This window comes from Pipistrellus hanaki (assembly GCF_964339955.1).
Source record: "Pipistrellus hanaki genome assembly, chromosome: 1".
NCBI lineage: Eukaryota > Metazoa > Chordata > Mammalia > Chiroptera > Vespertilionidae > Pipistrellus > Pipistrellus hanaki.
The window spans coordinates 20,336,366-20,358,625 of NC_140503.1; the positions used below are offsets into that span (position 1 = coordinate 20,336,366).

General features: G+C 49.4%; 1 protein-coding gene across 1 annotated transcript; it reads left to right on the top strand.

Moving 5' to 3' along the window:
- Window positions 1–384: 384 nt before the first annotated feature.
- LOC311627446 (transforming growth factor beta-3 proprotein-like) lies at window positions 385–20,734 on the top strand (the record flags this gene model as incomplete). The annotated part of the gene is given in 9 exon segments (XM_084893950.1): window positions 385–423; window positions 425–495; window positions 497–867; window positions 8,588–8,751; window positions 8,998–9,127; window positions 13,838–13,945; window positions 16,008–16,179; window positions 18,507–18,660; window positions 19,567–20,734. Coding segments are annotated over 9 exon segments (1,368 nt in total). The 3' UTR covers window positions 19,726–20,734.
- Between the last annotated feature and the right edge of the window lie 1,526 nt (window positions 20,735–22,260).

The following is a 22,260-nucleotide window of genomic DNA, read 5'->3' on the forward strand; positions in this document are numbered from 1 at the left end:
TGATTCCATCTGTAGACACCAGATATGAAGCAACATAAGGAAAATGTCATTTCCTGTGGCAAGGTCCAAAGGAATGAGATCAGATGTTCTTAGGAAAAGGTTGCCCTCTAGATAGACATCGCTAGCATTATTTTTGTCCTTCATAAATTTTATTTTTTAAGATAAAAAAGATGAACTGAGTAGCTTTAGTAAAATGTTATCCAGCCCTTCCATATTCATGCTTGGGAATGAAACACTTTAGCCAAATGTGTCCTAAGGTCCTGGGCTAGCCAGATATGAGGGGGACCATTGGTTCCTGCATCAGAGACGTCATCGCAGGGAGGTATAAAATTTCAGCAGGGAGAAATAGAGAAAGAAGGGTGTGTGCATATGTGCAGTGAGTTCATGCACCTTCTTGCGAAGCCTCAGTCTTCAGGATCTAGTTGAGGCCGCCTGGTTTTCCTCCCTCCTCCTGCACGCCTGCTGGGGTCTCCTCCTAGCCAGGCCTCATAGCCCTCCCACCCCCAGCCTCTCTCCCCGGCTCGCCCATGAAGATGCCCTTGCAAAGGGCTCTGGTGGTCCTGGCCCTGCTGACCTTTACCACGGTCAGCCTTTCTCTGTCCACTTGCACCACCTTGGACTTCAGCCAAATCAAGAAGAAGCGCGTGGAAGCCATTAGGAGACAGATCTTGAGCAAGCTCAGGTTCACGAGTCCCCCTGAGCCATCGGTGATGACCCACGTCCCCTACCAGATCCTGGCCCTGTACAACAGCACCAGGGATCTGCTGGAGGAGAGGGAGGACGGCTGCACTCAGGAAAACACCGAGTGGGAGTACTATGCCAAAGAAATCCATAAATTCGACATGATCCAGGGGCTGGCGGAACACAGTAAGTCCAAGTTTTCACGGGGGTGTCTGCTTTGGTAGGGAGTCCCACCGAGGGGGGGAGGGCTGGTGGTGGCCACACAGCAGGGTACCCTGGTCCACCCACACCAAGGGCAGGAGGTGGGATGCACAGTCAGGGTTGGAGAGGTGGGTGGGGAGGGAGACAGAGCCGTTCTGCTAAGACACTGGCACTTCTGGGAGCCCAGCAGTCCTGGAGCTGAGCGGCTTGCCGAACTCACATCCCATCCTTGGCTGATTTTAACTCGGAATTGCATGGTGTCGTCCCGTTAACATATGTGCTCGGTCGCACATGCGCACGGGCCGGTGACTGTAGGCATCTAGGTGTCAGAAAGGGGCAGGGCCGCACTCTCTCTCAAGCCCTACAGTGAGTTCCAAGACTCGGGGAGCCCCCGTCTTCTCCCTGCTTTTCACAACTCACTGCGACACGTGTCCGGTTCAGTGTTTCCAGTTTTGGGGGAAGGAGAGCTACACATGAATGTATGTCATGCTTCTGAGGCCCAGGCAAGAGGCATCGTCTTGCTGTCTGGATCCTTCAGTCTCAGCCACACACGTGACCCACGTGAGCTGCGGGCGTGGGGGAAGGGCGCACACCTCTGTCCACACGGACGTGTGCTTTATGGCAATGGATAGCCTGGATGTGTACAGTAGGTAAATGCATGTGCTCAAAATGGGTGCCTTCTCGGTCTGTGGGCATGGGAAGGCGGGGCTGTGGCTCTCACGTGTAGATGGTCGCTGGCGGCCCTTTTGTGTCTGCGTGTCCCGGGAAGGGTTGGTGGGTGGGAGGTGTGGCTGTGGGTGCAGAGGGTTCGTGGCCTGGGAGTGTGTCCTCCCAGGAGGCACCCGTCAGTGCCGAGGAGCTGGGGCCAGGGAGCCATGGTCAGGGAGCCGTGGTCAGGAGGGAGCAGCCAACCCTGGCACAATGAGCAGATGCCACACAGGATGTCGTGGGGATGGGCAGGGCCCAGTGGGACACGGGCAATGCCAAGGAGGCTTGCAGGTGCAAACAGGAAGCAGGCCCAGACTCTCTGCAGCTGTTGGAGGTGACACAGAGGCTGAGCAGACACAGCCTGGGCCCGCCCTGCAGCTGGTCAGGTGCGGAGCCAACCCTGGAGAGGCAGACACACAAGGCACACTGCTTATAAAGAAGGCAGTAGGCAGATGCCTACGCCCAACAGATGCTGAGCCGGAGCAGAGAGCCATCATCAGAGGCTTAGGTGAGGGGAGCCTGTCCTGAAGTGGAGAAAGTGGCAGAGGTAGTGCTGGGTCTGTGGTGGGGCACTCACGGGGTCTCCTTGCCAGGATCTCAGTGCCAGAGCCTCTGCTGGGAGAGGATGAGAACGCATTCCAGTCCCCATTTTGTCACTCTCAGCCCCCTCCCTCACCAGTGAGCAGGCACTGGGCAGGAAGTGCTGGGGCAAGGTGCAGGAGTGCCCAGAGAGCTGAGAGCAGGAAGGAGTCACTTCCTGCGGTGCAGGAGAAAGGGCACAGAGGTGAGAGATGAGGGGACTGCATCAGTTAAGTAATTTTCCCCAAAAGATCAGGGACCCTCACCTAGACCTTCTGCCTGCGGAAGACATGCTGTGAAGCACTAATGCAAATGTGCAGAACACACATCTGTAAGTCCTACCTTTAACCTTTAAGCTCCTATAGAATTTTGATTAACAGCATGAATGAATCACATGCTGGGCCAAGCAGGAGGGGATAGGAGCTATTCTCTTAGTAACCCTGGGGGCAGATTGCAGAGCAATGAACTGAGTGCCTTCTTTGTTTGCTCTGTCTTATTTTATGGCCAGGGGATTCACATTGCTCCAAACTTCCCCCAAATTCAGTGAAAGTTTTTTTTATTAATATCCATTTTTTAACATATATATTTTTAATATTGCTTATTGATTTTAGAGAGAAAGGGAGAGATAGAAACATCAATGATTAGAAAGAATCATTAATTTACTGCCTCCTGCACGCCCCCTTCCCCGTCTACCCCATTGGGGATTGAGCCTGAAACCTGGAGAATGTGACCCAATCCAGAATCGAACCTTGACCTCCTGGTTCATAGGTCAATACTCAACCACTGAGCCACACCAGCAGAGCAAAGGGTTTTTCTTTATCTAATGAAGAGTCTCAAGCAGACTATGCATTTGCACCGCATTGAAGCTAGTCAGGCTACCTCCCTGAGCCTCAGTTTCCTCAGCTGTAAAGTCAGAGATAATCTCTAAAGTCCTTTTGAGCTGAAACAATTTTTATGGTTCCATCTGGGATGATTCAACATAAGTCTCCGCCAGAGAGTGAAGGCAAGACTGTAGTGTAATCCCTTTTATAATTCTCCAGGACTTTGCTATGGGAAGTGGGTTGAGGTTTTCTCTGACCTGCTATTGGGGAAGACATAGCTTTCTCAGTTCCTTGGTTACCCGTGTTATCAAGATATCCCCAGGGTGGTGTCATTTTGTCTCCTGCCTTCTAATTACCTGTGTCTGGCAGGAGACTCTTATTTTCATCCAAGGGCGGTGCTAAGACAGCTAGCCAAGCCCAGAGTCACTGAGAAAACTTGGTCTTTTTTAGCCTTTCTTTCTTCCTGGCTGCTACATTTAGATTGTGTTCATTCTGAAAATGAAAAGAGAACTCATTTGTTCTAGTGTAAGGTGAGGAGACATCCCGCTTTTGGCGGGACAGTCCCGATTTTTAACAATTTTAACAATTTGTCCCGCGTCCGGCGGCGTTTTAAAAGAGTCCCCATTTTTGTCCAAAAATCGAGACTTTTTAAAAATGCCGCGGGACAAAAATCGGGACTTTCCTGCCAAAAGCGGGACGTCTGCTCACCTTATTCTAGTGCCAATGACCTTCTCCCCCCACCACGTCACTGGAGGCTGGATTCCCAGGCCCACCATTACAGAATCAGAATCTCTGGGGATTCTGTATTGTCAAACTTCCTATTGCTTTGTAAACTCACTGAAGCAGAAGGCTCAGTGAGCTAGGGCACAACCTTCCCTTAGAGGGGCTGCACATAGGAGTGCTCACAGAGGCTGGGCAGCTAATGCCAATGACCCGTCAGAAAATTCACAGCCCAAGCATCATGGCAGACTGCACAGGTCTTAGGTCATGTATAGTGAGAGTGCATAGGGAAGGTGGGTGGCTAGGTAGTGGCGGGGGGTCTGGTTGCGCATACACCCCATTAAGAAGGGGTACCCAGCTGAAACTGGTTTGGCTAAGTGGATAGAGCATTGGCCAGTGGACTGAAAGGTCCTCGGTTTGATTCCGGTCAAGGGCATGTGCCTTGGTTGCAGGCACATCCCCAGTGGGAGGTGTGCAGGAGACAGCTCATAGGTGTTTCTCTCTCATCAATATTTCTAACTCTATCCCTCTCTATTCCTCTCTGTAAAAATACCAATAAAATATATATAAAAAAAGAAAGAAAGAAAGAAAAGAAAAGAAAAGAAAAAAGAAAAAAGAAGGGGTACCCACAGCTCAGTTTGGGCTGAGTTTTGCAGTTAGGACTCTAGTCCAGCTTGACTAAAACATTTCCCAGAACAGCAGAAAATCTGCATCCTTCTGTAAATTTTCCCAACTTTTAACACTAGCTTAAAATGCTTATTGTCTTCTTATTCAAAATTTAAAAAAAAATGATGCATTGGCCAAACAACATGTCTAATACATTGAAAGGTTAATCCATTGAAAGGTTAAACCATTAAAGCTGTGGTTTCTCAAACTTCCACAACATCTGGAAGCCATGGCACCCTTTGCAAAGCACTATAAACTGTGGTTCTCAACCCTGGCTACACATTAGAATCATCTGGAAATCTTAAAAAAAAAAAAAAAAGGAAGCAAGCTCTGGACCCACCCACACTCCAATGTAGTGAGAATCTGTATCGGGGAGTGGGTCCAGGCAGTATATGTTTTTAAAAGTTTCCAGGTGATTATAACGCACCGGAGGGATAAAGAAGCTCGGCCACACTGATATATGTAGTCCGGTCACTGGAACCGGCAGTACTTTTCCTAGCAGAGATGATGTATACAAGCAAAGGCACAGCTATGAGCCCAGGTGTCTGCAAACATTTCAAATGGCATGGCCCAAAACCACAGTCAGCTGTTTCCAGGTTTTTCCATGAATACTCTCATAAATGTTTTTTTTTTTTTTTTCTTGTTTTTCTCTCAAAAGAGAAAAATGACAGCCATCGATCTATATAGTTTGTGCGTAATGGAAAAAGCTGGTCATTATTTAATTTGTAAAGGTCAGCCCTCTCGCCCAGCTCTCAGGAATACTAGTGTTCTGCAGAAGCAGGAGTTCGGCCACAACGCTGACTGGGAATTGGCTCTTGTTGGAAGCACAGGTTGGCATCCATAGACCCACTTCGTGGAACCCTGCCCCCTTTTGTTGGTGAAACCATCCCTCTACTGGATGACCTCTCAGGAGACTTCAGAGTCTCCGCTTCAATAAAAGATATCAGAGGACCTGGTTCAAATCCCACCTCTGCCACCTATTGGCTGAGTGACCTTGCAGAAGTCATTGATCTTTCCTGATGCTCCCTTTTCTCATTTGTAAAATGGTAAATTTTACTTATTCTCATTCTCCACAAGGATTGTTAGAGGGTCAACTGAGTTAATACAATTTCTGTGCAATGCAAGGCTGTGCTATTACACTTTGGTTACTTATTTACACTCTGACTTATTCCACAAATGATTTAAACATCATTATTATTCAGTGAATTTAATGGTCAAGAAGATGACCACTTTTCCTTTTCTCTCCCGGGAAGTTCTTTTTACATCAATAACAATTGTGCCTGAGCTCTGCTTATTAGTGTCAATCTGCTCCTGTGTGACCTGGCTAAGACCCCTCTGGACATCCATTTCTTTATCTGAAGGGACACAACCCCCTGACATCTGATCTAACTGTTAGAAATCTGTAGGTCTCAGTGATAAAAAATAGTGACCTTCTTACCTCCTTGAAATTCCCACCAAGAGGAGTCAGTCCTTCTTAGAGAACAGATATCTAATTGATGGGCTGGAAGAAACCAAGGAGGGATGGTCACTAGGGTGTCTTGAAGACTCTCTTAGCTCCTTGCTCCCTCATCTCCTGGCTGCCTGTGGTCTGGACCCCTCACTGGCACGTGCCATTTTTCTGTTCCCCTTTTCCTTTTTATGGCAACGCACACATTGCATTGACATATCCTTTCCTCCCTCCTTCAACAGTTCCTGGAGTTGCTATTATAACTGAAGTCATGTTAATGACAGCTCCCTCCAGAACCAAGGATGTCAGTACTCAAGAGGGTTGCCAGTCCAAGTAGCTTCTCCATGTCTGGAGGGTTATAAACTTGCAAACTTAAAATTTAAATTGCCATCATGAGACCTCTTTTCGGTTTTCAGGGAATACTTGGTGAGATTTGTTCTTTCAAAGCCAATTATTAATCAGGGCTTCATTAGGCGGCATTCACACATTTGTTTTTCTAACATCTGTTCCATTAGTTTCCTAAGAACCAGTGTCAGGCCCACCAGATGGCAGTTTCCAGAAACGCTCACTCATCCTTTCCTAAAGATCAGTAGCGCATTTGCTCCTTTCCAGGCCTCTGATCCTTCCCGCTTTGTCATGACTTCCTAAACCACCCCTTGGGTGATTATGAGCTCATTCCAGTCATATAAATTATGTGTGGAATCTGGGTCTCTGAGCTCGAGTTTCAAGTTCTGGGACCATTTGTGTAGAAAGTTTTTCTCTGGGTATTAATGCTGCTCAGAGCTTGAGGTTGTCAAGTGTGTACAGGAGAAAAGATAAGATCTTTCTTTTATCTGGCTGTCAGGGGTGGGGAAGAGCATTTGCTGCCTTTTGTCTCATGATCAGGAAGGAAAAGAGGTGGGGTGATAGAGGCTGATATAGCAGGGACAGTTAAGGAATGAAACTCCTAGAGAGAAAGGAGCCATGGTGATGGACCAGCTTGGTCTGAAGAGACATTTAAACCCCTGTTTGTCTGCCAGACAGGAGATGTGGGCCCTTTGTCAGACCAATGTTGCCTCATTAGGTCTGAAACCAGCTGTGGATTATGTCGCTGAACTGCTCTGACACTTTCCATGTCTCCCTACTGTTAATGAGATAAAATCCAACCCCTTGGTCTGATATTTCAGCCTCCCTCCATGTGGCTCCCAATCTACTGTCTTAATTGGGTCTCATTTGCTCCAGTGCAACTGCTTGTGGTCACTCTTACTCACCTGCATTTCCTCCCCATCCTGCGTTTGTTTCTAGAAGACCTTACTTGTGAAATTTCTTTCCTCTCCACCTTCAAACTCTCTCCTCCTGCAGAACCCAACTCAAATGTCTCTTCTTCCATGAAGTGCTCTCTGCTTTCTCCCTCCTCCGATCTCTTTGCAGCACCCTGGGCTTCTCTGCAAGCCTTCAACACTTTCTCTCTGGTCCTGTTATTTGGGCCCATGTGTTAATGATCTCCCCTGAATATTAACCTCCTTGAATGCAGGGACCATGTCTATTCATTTTTTGTGTCTGGTGTTAGCATTGTTATTGGTATGTAGTATTTGTTCATCACATGCTCAATAAATGAATGAACAGCCTGGCCAGTGTGGCTCAGCAGTTGATCATTGACCTATGAACCAGGAGGTCACAGTTCAATTCCTGGTCTTGACACATGCCTTGGTTTCCTGCTCAATTCCCCAATGTGGAGCGTGCAGAAGACAGCCAATCAATTCTTTTCTCTTATCACCTTTCCTCTCTGAAATCAATAAAAATATTTTTTAATCCTATATAATAATGCTGTAATATGTAAATTGACCATCACTCTAACACACAAGGTGACCACCCCCATGTGGTCAAAGATGGCTGCCCCCACATGGACACAAGATGTTATCACAAGATGGCCGGCAGGGGAGGGCAGTTGGGGGCGATCAGGCCTGCAGGAGAGAACAGTTAAGGGTGACCATGTCAGTAGAAGAGAGCAGTTAGGGATGACCATGCTGGCAAGGGAGGGCAGTTAGGGGTGACTAGGTCAGCAGGGGTGGGCAGTTAGGGGCAATTTGACTGGCAGGGGAGTGGTTAGGGAGTGATCAGGCTGGCAGGCAGAAATGGTTAGGGGCTATCAGGCAGACAGGCAGGCGAGCAGTTGGGAGCCAGCAGTCATAGGTTATGAGAGTGATGTCTAACTGCTCCCCTGGAATCAGGCCTAAATGGGCAGTTGGACATCCCTCGAGGGGTCCCAGATTGGAGAGGGTGCAGGCTGGACTGACGTACACACATATACCCACACCCCACGCACAACCCATGCACTAATTTTGTGCACTGGGCCTGTACTAATAAAACAAATGAATGAAAAAATACATGAAGGAATGAACCCACTGGCTATGAGATGATTAAACTATAGGAGGGACAGCTGAGATCTCCTGAGAATCTGTATTTTCTAAAAGAGTAGGAAGAGCAGGCCAGAAAGCCTGCTGGAGATGATGTTAAGGCAATGGGAGGAGGGTGATTACAGTTGACTGGCCTGCCTTCTGTGCCATGTCCTGGGGCTCAGGAGTCTCTCTGCTCCTCTCTCAGGTCTGTGTGTGATTCCAGGGCCACCGAGGATCTTCCTCCTATCTGCATGTTTAGGTCTGAGGCCTCAAGCCTCCAGAAAGGTCACAGGTGGGACCTTGGCCCCTTGGCAAGTGTCTGTTGCTATCACATTGCTCCCTTGGGCCTCACTCCTGCTGCGCCTCCCTGTTGCTTTGTCTCCTAGGTGAGTTGGCTGTCTGCCCCAAAGGAATCACCTGCAAGGTTTTCCACTTCAATGTGTCTTCGGTGGAGAAAAATGGAGCCAACCTGTTCCGAGCGGAATTCCGGGTGTTGAGGGTGCCCAACCCCAGCTCCAAGCCCAACGAGCAGAGGATCGAGCTCTTGCAGGTGAGCCCATCCCAGAACAGAAGCCAACCTGGTGGGAAGCCCAGCGTGGCAGACCTGAGTGGGAATACTGCCTCTCTGAGCCTTCGCTTCTGTGTGCCACTAAGAGGACTGAGCATTACCTTAGGTGCTCAAAGCAGCATTCAGAAACTTGCTTTCCTCTTGCTCCCCTCACCTGCCCTGCACTGTGACACAGCCTGTGGAACTCTGTCCGGGCTTCAGGTTCCTACCCCTGTCTCTGTCCTGCAGATACTCCGTCCAGATGAGCACATCGAAAAGCAACGCTTCATCGGCGGCAAGACCCTGCCCACGAGGGGCACTGCCGAGTGGCTGTCTTTTGACATCACTGACACCGTGCGTGAATGGCTCTCTCGAAGAGGTAGGTTGGCTCTGAGAATAAGCATTTTGAAAGGAGCCTAGGGCCCTTTTATCCTTCATGAAACAAAGTGGAGAAGACAGAACAGGGGGCGTCACGGATCTGGATTTAAGACTTAGCTTTGCCTCTGACTCCCTGTGTGTCTTCCTTCACTCACTCACCTCGTATTTATTAACCGCTCACGCTTCGCCAGGTCCTAGATTCAGCGGTGAACAAGACAGGCAAGACCCCAGATCCTATGGGGCATTGGTTCTGGTGGGAGAGACACATAATACACGAATAAACGTATTGACAAGGAAGAACTTCAGAGAGTGATAAGCACCACGAAGAACAGAGAGTGGGCAATGTGACAATGACTGGGTAGGATCCAACATAGGATGCTCAGGGAGGGTCTCTAAGAAGAGGGAATTTGTGCCCTGAGTGAGGAGAAGGAACCAGCCTGGGAGAGTCAGGATAAAGGATGTTCTAAGCAAAGCAAACAGCAAGGCCCAGGCCCCCGGGCAAGAACAAGCTTGATTTGTTCTAGTGGCAGCAGACAGACTGGCATGGCTGGAGCCGAGTGGGCTGGGGGTCAGAGAGGTAGCTGCGGCCATACAGACCTGTCAGGCCATGGCCAGGTTTAAGTACTTATTCCAAGTGTGATGAGCTATCCTAGGAGGGTTAGAAGCAGGGCTGGGGATGCGGGGTCAGGTGATTTGGTTTACATACCCCTCTGGTTGCCCTGAGGTCAAGGGAAAAGCAGGAATGCCAGTTAGGGCCTGACAGCAGCCGGGATGAGAGCAATAGGCACTTTGACTAGGCATAGCAGGGGGTATGGAGATGATCTGGATTTATTCTATATTTTGGAGGAGAAGCCAAAAGGACAGGCGGATTGCGTGTGATGTATAAGGACAGAGGAGGAGCCTAGAGCAGAGGTCAGCAAACTGAGGCTCTCGAGCCACATGTGGCTCTCTGGCCCCTTGAGTCTTTAGCAAAGGCTAGCTTAAGGATACCAGATTAAGTTAATAACAATGTCTCTACCTATCCTGTTTCCCTGAAAATAAGACAGTGTCTTATATTAATTTTTGCTCGCAAAGATGAGGTAGGTCTTATTTTCAGGGGATGTCTTATTTTTTTCATGAAGAAGAATACGGTACACATATATTGTTAAATGAAAATAAGGGAAATTTACTACCTGTATATGGTAAGGTAGTACGGTAGCTGTCAACACAAACCAGACAAACTGTGAATCCTACTATATTAAGAATTTACTCATTTATTCAATGACAATCATGTCATCATCTTCTGGAACATCATCATAACAATCGAATTCCTAAATTTCCTGGTGAATTTCTTGTGACTCCATTTCTTTCAGAATCAGTGGACCAAATCTCTCATGTTTAGCCTAGGGGGGGCCTTATTTTCCGGGGGATGCCTTATATTTCACTCAGAAGGAAACCTGTAAGTAGGTCTAATTTTCGGGCAAACACGGTATACAGTTTAAGCTTAAAAATTTTGGCTCTCAAAAGAAATTTCAATCGTTGTACTATTGATATTTGGTTCTGTTGACTAATGAGTTTGCAGACCACTGGTCTAGATGATTTCAAAGATGTTTGAACTGAACTAACACTTATTGAAATAGGAAGACTGGGAGAAGAGCATTATTTGAGGAAGGTTCTGTCTTAGCTCATTAAGTTTGAAAGGCCTATTAGACATCTAAGCAGAGCTGTTCGAATTTTACACATCCCAAACGTCTCGCCCACTCGCTGTTCCCTCACCTGGTAAAGAAGGCAATGGTTCCTTCCCTGCATGTCACCATAGGCCCCACCATTCCCCCGTGTCCCCCAAGAGTGAGGCTGGAAGTCCCGACTTAGTATGAGTGAGCCAGCTTGCTTTGCCCACTCACAGAACCTGCCTGGGCTCTGGGCATCTGAGTTTGCAGGTCCCCACCCAAGGGACATTACCTGGTGGCCGAGCTGGCAGATGGTGGGCTGGAGGCCCTGCCTCGGCTCCAAGGTCCCAGGAATCTGTCCTATCTCTTCCCGAGCACCAGGAGAACTCAGCTGACAGCAGCACTGGTGGGAATTCTGACTCAGACAGCACTCCGCCTAGAGCCCGATGTGGCTGCAGAGAGAGGCCAGGGAAATGAATCTCTCTGCTTCCCTGCCTGATTTTGATCAGCTCCACCTGGATGTCTCTGACGCCCTGAAGGAGTTCTTATTTTCACAGCTGCAGAACTCAATGAACAGCTTGCATTGAGAATGATTTCCATCCTTCTGGAGACATCAAAAAGATAATTTCGCAATAGAATCTATGGGTCCCCCACCCTCCAGCCCCACCGCTGCCAATTCTGAGCTTAGTTCTTCAGTGGAACCTTCCGTTCCCTCTTGGCAGATGCTGCCCGCCCCCTGCACAGACCTTGCCTTCTGTAGAGCTCAGGAGCCTCTTCCGAGTCTGTGGCCCCAAACAAGGCAGCAAATGGAGCAGTTGGGGGTGTGGACTACTGAGGAAACTGAGTCACGTATCTATCTGCTGTTCTATTCATTTACCAGACATCGGACAGCCTATAATGTGCCCAGTTCCCAGGCTGCCTTCTGGGTTCCAGACCTGGATGGGGCTTTCTCCAGGGTTGGGGTCCCCTGAGCTATTGCTCTACCCCACCTGTATTTCATTCATGTGCAGAGCCAGGCCTCCCCCAGCAGGTAGGGCAGGGAGCACGCCCAGCATCCGGGCCCTGGAAGGGTGGACACTGGGAACACATGACCATTTTGCATCTCAGTGAGTGTGTGGGCATCATCATTGGTGCTCTGTGTTGGCCTTCTTCTCTCTCTCTGTCTCTAACAATCAGGAGTGTAGCTCTGGCATCAGGCTGCCTGGGTTTGAATCTGGTTGAGTACCTTGGACAAGCCATTACATTTCCCTAGGCCTCCGTGTCCTCCGTGTAAAGAGGATAACAACAGTTCCCACTTTGTAGGATTATTATAAAGATTCAAACGCAGCATGGAGGGCTCAGAGCATGCTCTCAGGGAGTCCAGGGATGCTGGTGATTGTTGCCATCACTCTGAGCTCCCTGCCTAGACAGACCGGTCGGTCCAGCCAAGCCATCATCTCACACCTGCACCCTAACCCTGACTCTCCCCAGCACATCTGTCTGCACCTTGACTTTCCAACTCACAGAATCATAGAACTTGTCCGCTCCAGGTCTCTCTCAGCCTACCTTAACGATTCGGGATAGCAGGAAGTCTTATGTAACCCATTTCAGCTGCTCCAGCGCCTTCCTTCAGTGGCCTTAAACCAACAAGAGTCCACTCCTTTCACCTCCCTCCCCTTCCCGACCACTGCTGCTTCCGGATCAAAAGAGAGTCTCTAATTGTCAAACCCACCAGAACTGACGTGATACCAAACCCGACCTGGTTTCCCTGCCCAAAACTACTGGGTTCAGTTAAATTTTTTTCACTTATTTTTCTCCCACTTTACTCAACTTTTTGTACTCATCTCCTCGCTTCACAAACTTTAGTTACCAAAACACCTGATCCCAGAACTCCTAGGAGAAAGGGCCAGAGCTATCCCTCTTACTCCAGAATATCAGTCATCAAACCTGGCACCTCACACTGACTGGGGCTTGTTCTCGCCGGCTCATGCCATCTGGACCCTTGGCCATGGCCCTCCTCTGGCCCAAGCTCTGGTCTCACCACTGTCTCCACGAGCAGTCTGCTTCCTCCCAGTGAGCCCTCCCCCTTCAGACTTCCCAGTGAGCAGAAGGAGGGTTCCCAAAGAAGCCTCCGAGGAACCTTCATCTGCTCGTGCCCTTGCTCCTTAAGGAAAATATAGCCAACTGTCATGTTCCTTTTATCTCCTCTGGGATCTACCTCTTTATGGCAACAATCCCAGCCCTGGTAGAAATGCTGGCAGCTTCCACTCAGACTGATTCTGTTGCCTGTTTGACACTGATCTTGCTCGAGCATGCTCCTGATTTAAGCTCAGACTCCACCACCTTCCTCCGATCTTGTGGCCCTTTATGTTGGGGCCTTTGGGATCACTGCCTCTCAGTCCCAGAGTTCTTCAAGTTTCCCCTTTCCTTGGCCTCTCCCAGCTCCTCTGCCTCTTCCCTTCAACCTTGGCTTGAGTACCACCTCTTTCAATAAGCAGCTAAACTCTAATTGTCATACCCATCAGAACTGGTCTTAGAAGGTTTGACATTTTTATCTTCTGTCCTGCTCCTCTTTTTTTTTTTTTTTAATGTTTTGATTTCAGAGAGACAGAAACATCAATGATGAGAGAGAATCATTGATTGGCTGCCTTCTGCATGCCTCCTACTAGGGATTGAGCCCACAACCCAGGCATGTGCCCTGACCGGGAATCGAACCATGACCTCCTGGTTCATAGGTCGACACTCAGCCACTGAGTCACACTGGCTGGGTGCTCCTTATTTTTTTTGCTTCCACGCATGAATGTGACAATTTTTTCCTAATACCATCTTTTAAACATAGATGAATATTGAAATTTTCCTTCCTGATTCCCACTAGTTACGCCTCCAGAAATCCATGGGGTGTGGCAGCATGAGTGGGAAGGTCTGCGCTGGCTTTGGCATCACTTTCTGTCTCCTGTGCCCCTCAGGACAGCCCTCTTCTGTCTGTGGCAACAGAGACCCTGGCCCTCTGGTGCATGGGTGGGGAATACACATCTCGATCACACCAAGTGCTTTTCTCACCCACTCCGTGTCTTATTTTGCAGAGTCCAACTTAGGTCTGGGAATCAGCATTCACTGTCCATGTCACACCTGTCAGCCCAATGGAGACATCCTGGAAAACATCCACGAGGTGATGGAAATCAAGTTCAAAGGTAACTGAGTGCACAGGACAGGAGACCCTTCCCAGACCCCGGGCCGAGGGACCAAGCTCCCTCGCAGAGATGGTCACTCTCCTGTACTCGAGTCATTCTGCTTGGCCCCCAAAGCAGTGGGCATGACTGTCAGTTTCTAGATGTAGAGCACACATTAGCATTTGGAAGACACTGTTTGGTTGGTCAGAGAAGTGAGATCTTGTGGGTGAGTGGTACCATCGCTCTGCGGTCAGTAAAATGGGGGTGCGAGCACCTCTTTTCCAGGGTTGCTATGCAAATTAAATGAGATAACAAGTGTATAACCCAGTGTCAGGAATGCTCAATAAATAGTAGCTGTCTTCCCCTTCCCTAAAAGCAGTGGACGTTGGTGGCTGTGAATTGAGGGGTCCTGACTACCGAGCCTGCGGGTGTTACAGAGCCCACCGGATCCTTGCCCCAGTGGCACCTGGGTTTGAATGATGGCTTCAGGGCTCTGGGTGTTTGTGATGAGATGGTGAAAAAGTTGAGAGTCATTTCAGGTTTTCCAGTGTGTTTCTAAGGTGCTAAACCTAGACCAGCACTGGGTTTTCCTTCCATGTCCAATTTTGGATATCAGGCACACCTGAAGCCAGGTGGTTTATCAAGGTCAAAGCAACCACACCAAAGCCTGAGGTCTGAGGCTTGTCTGGAAAATGGTGCTGGCCTGTTGGCTCCCTGCCTGGTCTCTGTTTCAGTGCCTTTTTAATTACATTTTATTTTTATTATTTGAAAAATATATTTTATTGATTTTTTACAGAGAGGAAGGGAGAGGGATAGAAAATTAGGAACCTCGATGAGAGAGAAACATCGATCAGCTGCCTCCTGCACACCCCCTACTGGGTATGTGCCGCAACCAAGATACATGCCCTTGTCCGGAATCGAACCTGGGACCTTTTAGTCTGCAGGCCGATGCTCTACCCACTGAGCCAAACGGGTTTCAGCTGTCTTTATTTTTATTTTTTAAGCCAAACATTTGACATCCTAATTACAGAACCTCAGAGCTCAGATCTTTGGAGTCTGTACCACCAGGTCAGGTCAGGACAAAATCCTTCCACTTCAGTTTTGTTCATAAAAGATCATCAGGGAAGGAAATTGGAAACCCAGGCCTCCTATTCATCTCAGGGCCCAGGTGCCCTTGTGTGAGGTCCAAGTCCCTCCAGTGACATATAAATTAACCCCCTGGGTCCTGTCCTGTGTGGAGATGGACCATCGCTGGCAGCTGTAATGTCCTTTCAGCTGAGACTCTTTCTAATCCAGTCTTCAGTCTTGACCTTTTCAGGTGAAATAGGTTTTCTTCCCAGAGTTTGCTTGCTAAGCTGATTATTGTGCACTCCATTAGCGCCTCTGAGTTTTATAGTGAAAACATTTGAATGGGAACGATTATTCAGTCTCATTCCTCTGGCTTCTCTTCAAGATGTCTTACAATTGTGACACCTTAAGTTACAGCAGGAACTTCTGGGTGTCTTGATCAATTCTGATCATAAGAGGGAACTCACACCCACAAGAGTCCAAGTCCCAGAATCTAAACTAACAGCCCAGAGAAATGTGAGGTAGCTGCTCAGTGACAGATGTTTCACGGGTCCAGGAGCATTTCAGGAAAGGCTCGCTGCGTCTTAAAAAAAAAGTCTTTATTGTTGGAAGTATTACCTAGCTAATCCTCAGTGCTCCACCCCCTTCCGCCACTTGGCCTTTTCCAGCCATTCCCATGCCCCCCAACCCCCCAGCTCTCACCACCCCATTGTCTGTGTCCATGGGTTATGCATTTAAGTTATTGGTTGATCTCTTCCCACCCACCCTCCCCTGACTTCCCTCAAGGCTGCATAGTCTGTTCAGATGTACACACACACAGGAGGCATGAGAGGTCTGACCAGGGCTGTCTTGTGGATTCCTCTGATACCAGTTCCCCCATTGAGTCTTTTCCTTCCTCACAGACCACACTGCCCTCCTCCTGGGCAGGGATGGGATGGGATGGGATGGGGTGAGAAGACGGCTGCAACTCTGCCTTCCTTAGACAGGAGAGTGTCACCTTCTTTCCCTCCTGTAGGCGTGGACAGTGAGGACGATCAGGGCCTGGGAGACCTGGGACGCCTCAGGAAGCAGAAGGACCAGCACAATCCGCATCTAATCCTCATGATGATCCCCCCACACCGGCTGGACAACCCCGACCAGGGCGGCCAGAAAAAGAAGCGGTCCCTGGACACCGAATACTGCTTTAAGTGAGCCTGGGCCGCTCGGGATCCATGAACTCCTGAGGCCACTTGGACTGGCACCTACTGTGGGCAGGCCTGGCTCAACGGAGGGCCCCTGAGGCTGGTCACAAATGTCTTCAGGAAAGATTTACAAACCTTTCTGTCTCTCTGGGAGCCCTCCAGTTTCCTGCAGCTCAGCTCTGTGAGGCCAGGATGAAGTGCCAGGAGAGTGTGGGCTGAGCCTCTCCTTAGTTCTCATGTTTAGTTTTTGTTTTTAATTTTTTTTATTGATATCAGAGAGGAAGGGAGACAAAGAGAGAGACTGAAACATCAACGATGAGAAAGAATCATTGATTGGCTGCCTCCTTCATGCCCCACACTGGGGATCGAGCCCGCAATCTGGGCATGTGCCCTGGCCAGGAATCAAACTGTGACCTCCTGGTTCAGAGGTCAGTGCTCAGCCACTGAACTACACTGGCCAGGCAGTTCTCCTGTTTCAGAGTACGTGTGGGGTGTGTTTGCCTGTGGGCAATGCTTGCAGGAATTCCCATGAGGGAAGTGCTCAGTTCCCTGTGAAGGGTCCGAGGATGATATGGGATAAGGGGATACTGGACAGCTCCATTTGTGTCAGGCAATCTGAGCTAGAGAAATTAATGAACTATTTTAGACGTTTTTAGTAGCCTCAGTGAAGAGGTTACACAGAGCTTCTTTTCTTATTTAGGAGTCATTTAACTTCTTGTTTATAAGGAAGGGGCTGCTGAAGCATGCACAGCGGTTAGTAAAAGGTAGAAATGACCACATTCATGAGAAGGTCCGAAGGGTACGTGCTTTAAGAATTTGGAGCTCATCTTAGGATGCAAGAGAGGTTTCAGAGGGTGTGGAATCTCAGCCTTGGAGGATCAGTGAGTGTGGGTGGGGCCATGGGAGGAGGAGGCACTTCCAGTAAAGGAAGGGGCATGAGTGGGTCAGTCTGGCTGGAGGGGAGGGTGCCTGGATAGAGCGGGGAAGAATGACTTGGGAAGATTTTAGCCCTAAAACCATGTCTTGTTGGGAGCAGTGGAACGAATGAGGGATGCTGAGCTTGGGGAACAGAAGGGGTAAGAGAGGCCATGTGGTTGCCTCCAACTGTCTGAAGGCTGGTGTGTAGATTAGTTCTGTGTGGCGCGTAATCAGTTAGGAATGGATGCTCTTGGTTGCAGGGATTTGTTGTTCATAAGAGGCTGGCAGCAGCAGGCTCAGGGTTGATCTGGCTGCTTAATTATGCCACCAGGGACACAGGCTTTCCTTCTCTCTTCAGTCTGCTACGCTTAACATGGTGCCTTGCTTTACATGCTCTTGCTCATGGTCACAGTGTCTGCTGGAGCTCCAGGTAGCTTGTCTGTGCTGAGGACGAGAAAAGGGAAGAGGCAGAGCTAGTAGTGTTCCTCTTCTATGTGCGACTTTTATATGGAATCAAATATATATATATATATATATATATATATATATATTTTTTTTTTTTGCCAGAATTGGCCCTTATCCCCTGCATGCTTCTCCTTATATCTGGTCATTGCTGTTACATGAGCACCCCCATCTGCAAGGGAGGCCAGGAAAACAAGTATCTGGTGTTCTAGACTCTGTCATGGGAAGCAGCAAGAGAAGGGGGTTAGGAATGAAAAGATAATAAAGAATGTCTGCCACGGTTCACCCTCAGAACCCACAAGAAGCCAGGTTTTGGCCTTGGAAGCAGCAAGTCCTAGGTCTCAGCAAATACTGAAGTAAGACTAACTCCCACCTGCCAAGGGTACTGCCCAATGGGCTTCTGCAGGCAGCAGAACTGACGTGTCCTGATGATCACATTGGGGGTGGCCTAGGAATCGTGAGTCTGATCATAGAAGGACATGCCTCATTTTGATTCGATGGCCTTGAGATGTAATCTAAGCAGTCTTCTCCCACAGTACATAAACTGTGAGAGCTTAAAGGTCATTTCTGGCTGGGTGCACAGTAGGAAGGTAATCAAATCAACCTCCACTGAGCTGAGTTGGCTGATAACATTCAGTGCTTGGTTTTCTGTGGAGCGATTTATGTCTCTGCTTTGATTCATAAAGTAAAAAGGAGCAGGGCCCCCTCTGTCTTTTTGCTCTTATTCATCATCTACATCTGCTCGGTATGTCCCTGGGACCAGGATCTTTAACAGAAAACTCTCTTATAGTCTATAAGGCTCCTTGCACTTGAACCCAAGGTTCCATCGATTAGACCCCGTCTTAGGATGACCAGGAAGGACTTCAAGTGCAAAGATGAGGGCTGCTGGTGAAGTTGTTCATGACAGTGGCCTGCTTTTAGGTCGGGTTTCTGTAATGTGCTTTGTGTTGCAGCAATGTGGAAGAGAACTGCTGTTTGCGCCCCCTCTACATCGACTTCCGCCAGGATCTGGGCTGGAAATGGATCCACGAACCTAAGGGCTACGACGCCAACTTCTGCTCAGGCCCTTGCACGCACCTCCAAATGGCCGACACAAACCACAGCAAGGTACGTACGGAGGGGGCTCAGGCCCTAGGGAGTGGACCAGGCACCTGTTTGAAATTGATGCATGAAGGACTGAATGCTGAGTGAGGGAACGATGAGTTGGAGCGAGTAAAATTTCTTCCCTGAAGGTTTTGATCTTGGCACTCTGGCCCAACTCTACTCGGGCACATTCTACCCTTCATAATTACTTACTACATAGTTTCGGCCTGGCTTTTCATCTTCTCTGTCTAAAGCATTTGTATTGTTCTGGAATTAATTTGCTCCATGCCACCCTGTATGTCAGAGATGTGTGCTGTCTGGCAGTTGATGTGGGCAGAATGGCTTCCGCCACCTCCTGAAGAACTCTGGTAATTCCAGCCTCCTGACTGTAGAAAAGTCACTTAGAAAGATGAGGTAAAGCATGCAGAAGCAGCTAACTGAAACAACAGGAAGAAAAGGGGAGAGGGGGAGGGGAGTCCAGGACCCTGAAACCAGCTTATCTTTCCCTTGTGGGTGGGGTGAGGGGAATAAAACCAGGGCAGAAATTCACAAGGCACTTTCCGTACAGCTCATTGTCACTACATCTAGTCTGGCAATTAGCAAATGGCAAGGTTTTGTGAAGTCCATTTCTCACCAAAGTGGCCAATTAGAACTGGGAAGACCAATATAGGAGTGTTTTCTTCACAGAGAGAGGATTCCATGACCAATATCAAGTCCCCCATAGCTGTTAATGTGCCAAACTGTTAACGAGCAGGTGCAGATGCTCTCCATTCCTGCTCCGTGGATGAACGGGACTGGTCACTCACGTCAACTGGACGCGTGTTCGTGGTGTTGACCAAGTGCTCGGTCTCTGGAGCAGCCCCAGATGGCGTGGAGGGTCTCAGGCCTGAGGCCTGGCTTTCCAGCTTCTAAGTGATGTCTCCTCCCCAGGTGCTGGTCATGCACAAGAACTTGAACCCCGAAGCCGCCCCCTCGCCTTGCTGCGTGGCCCAGGACTTGGAGCCCCTGACCATCCTCTACTATGTCGGGAATATCTCCAAGGTGCATAGTTTCTCTAACATGGTGGTGAAGTCCTGTAAGTGCAGCTGAGGCCCCGCCCGCAGCCCGGGGAGCAGAGAGAGAACTGCCACAGCTGGCCTGCCTGCTCCTCGGGAAACACAAAAGCAACAGACCTCACCTGGAAGCCTGGAGCCCACAACCTGCGGCTTCAGGCAAATGGCAGAGACGGAGGCTCCCTTCTGGAGCATTCCTTTCTTGTTGGCTCTGAGAATCACTGTGGCAAAGAAAGTGGGGGTCTGGTTAAGGGAAGGCCGAACTCTTCAGAACACACAGATGTTTCTGGGACGTGGACAGGTGGTGGACGGTGGAAGAGGGATGGCGAGCGGACAGTGGTGTGGCAATGGGGTTGGGGAGACGGGGAGGAGAAGAGGCAGAGAGTGGCAGGGACAGGGCCAGGCCGGAAGACACGTCTGACTTGCTCGAGGTCAGATTTGCTCATCGCTGCCCCACGTCGGCTGTAGGGAATCTGGGTCAAGTTATGCATGGCAAGCATTTCACTTCGGACAGGTTACCAAAACATGGTCCCCAATGTTGTCTCTCATACAACCTGGGGTGAAGGATGAAGTCTGTTAGTTTTGCAAACCGTCCTCTGGACACCCATCAGCATCAAGGGGCATTGCAGGGAAAATGGCCAGGTAATGTAGATCCCGGGCCATCAGCTCCACGGGGCCCTAGGGGTACATTGAACTCAGAAGCAGAAGGTGAGAAGTGACCCTGCTCCTGTCTGCCCTCTGGGTCCCTCCTCTCGCCTTCTTCTCTGGTGGCATTTCCCCTGGGACATTTGGCTAGACACCTTCCAGGTCAGGGTACACATCCGAGATGGGGGTGTGTGCAGCCCTGGGGGCTTTATGGGCTTCCGCCTGCCCTGGGCTGTGTTCACCTGGTGTTCCTGGAAGCAGGTGCTATGTGTGGGGCACGGGGGGAGGTCACTCGTGTGCCACGCAATGACTCGGCCCAGAAGCGTAGACTGAGGTATAAAGACAAATACAAATATTAATCTCAAAATCTTTGTATAAATAAAATTTTTTTGGGAACCTTGGATCGTTTTATCTTCTGGAAGATTGTTTTTAGGACAGTAAAAGCCTTATTCTAAGGTGTAAGTCTGATTCCATAGTTCAATCCTACTATCGACATTTGGCTGTTGACTAATGAGTTTGCCGACCACGGGCTTAGTGTGATCAGCCTGTACGTGGCTCACAAATCCGCCTTCCGCCGTCTGAGAGACCACACTCTTGTGTTCTGCTTTCTTCAGTGCGTAATATTCTCAGACACACAGAGGAAGTGGCTCAGACGTGCAGACATTACACTGTATGAATTTGACCTCCATTTAACTGTGGGCAAAAGCACTTGGGATGGGCTTGCATATGGAAATGCGTTCATTTGTACATTCAGTATAAGTGGCCAACATCATCCATTTTCAAAATCTCATCTCAACATCCGAATCAATGGAGAGTTAGAGACACTGCCTGTGGCAAATGGCCTGAGAATAAGCGGCCACTACTGCCATCAGAGGAAGCCTAGGCAGAGCCCAGCAGGGGCCCCTTCTCAGACCAGGGGCCTCTTGCCAGGGCTTGGGGATGGGAGGGGACCGAAAAAGCGCAACTCAGGAGCTCTGCGTGGGTCACAGAGCCCAGGCTGCACAGAGTCCGCCCTGCCACCGATGTCCACCTGAAGCAAGCAGCCTTGTGCAGGGGTGAGGCACACGCTCCTCTGTGGAAATCGCTTTGCCTCTGGTGAAATCAGTCTAGCCTAGGCTAGATGTCTCAGGTCGAAGGATGTGGAGGATGCTGGTGGGTGTGCAGCTTGCTCCTTCTGGAGATCTCCCATTTTGAGCTCCTGAGTTTGCACAGCCGGACCTTTTCCTGCATTGTCCGTGCCCGGCCAATGCCAAGTGCTTCTCTCCCAGCCTTCATTCCATGTGGCATCATTTACTCCCACTGTACTCAGATTCTCAACCCCCCCCCCCCCCCCCCCCCCCGCCCTATAATCATGGCAGGTAGACTGATACAATTCTGGCAGGTGGACTGTGTTCCTTACCCACAGGAGCCAGTAGAGCTAGAGGGGGTGTAACACTCCCAGCCCTTTGGCTGTAGCCACTGCTATCCCAGCTTTCAGTCTGCTCACCCATGGCTGTCATTCTCAGACTTCAGTGGGTGTGAGAATGACCCCAGCGTTTATTTAAACCGTACAATTTCAGGCTGCAACTCCAGGGATGTCTTTAGGCCTGGGGCAGGGTCCATGCTGCCTAGAAACTACATTTTGAGACACAGTGTGTTATATCTGACACCGTCGGTCCTTACCTGAGGCTTACATAAGAGGGAAATAATCTCTGCGGTCCTACAATCAACTTTCCTTATTATCCAACCCCACAGGACATCACGAAAACATTGGGCTGTGGTTCATCCTAAAGCACCAAGGCAATGTGATGTGTTTCCTGAAGTATTCCAAAGAAAGCAGCACACACTGGGATTCCAATGTTCCTTTTCTGTTGGAGCTCTGCTCTGACGTAATCAGCAGATACAAATACGGGCAGGGGCCTGGATCCACCCTCCCCGGTGCACATCA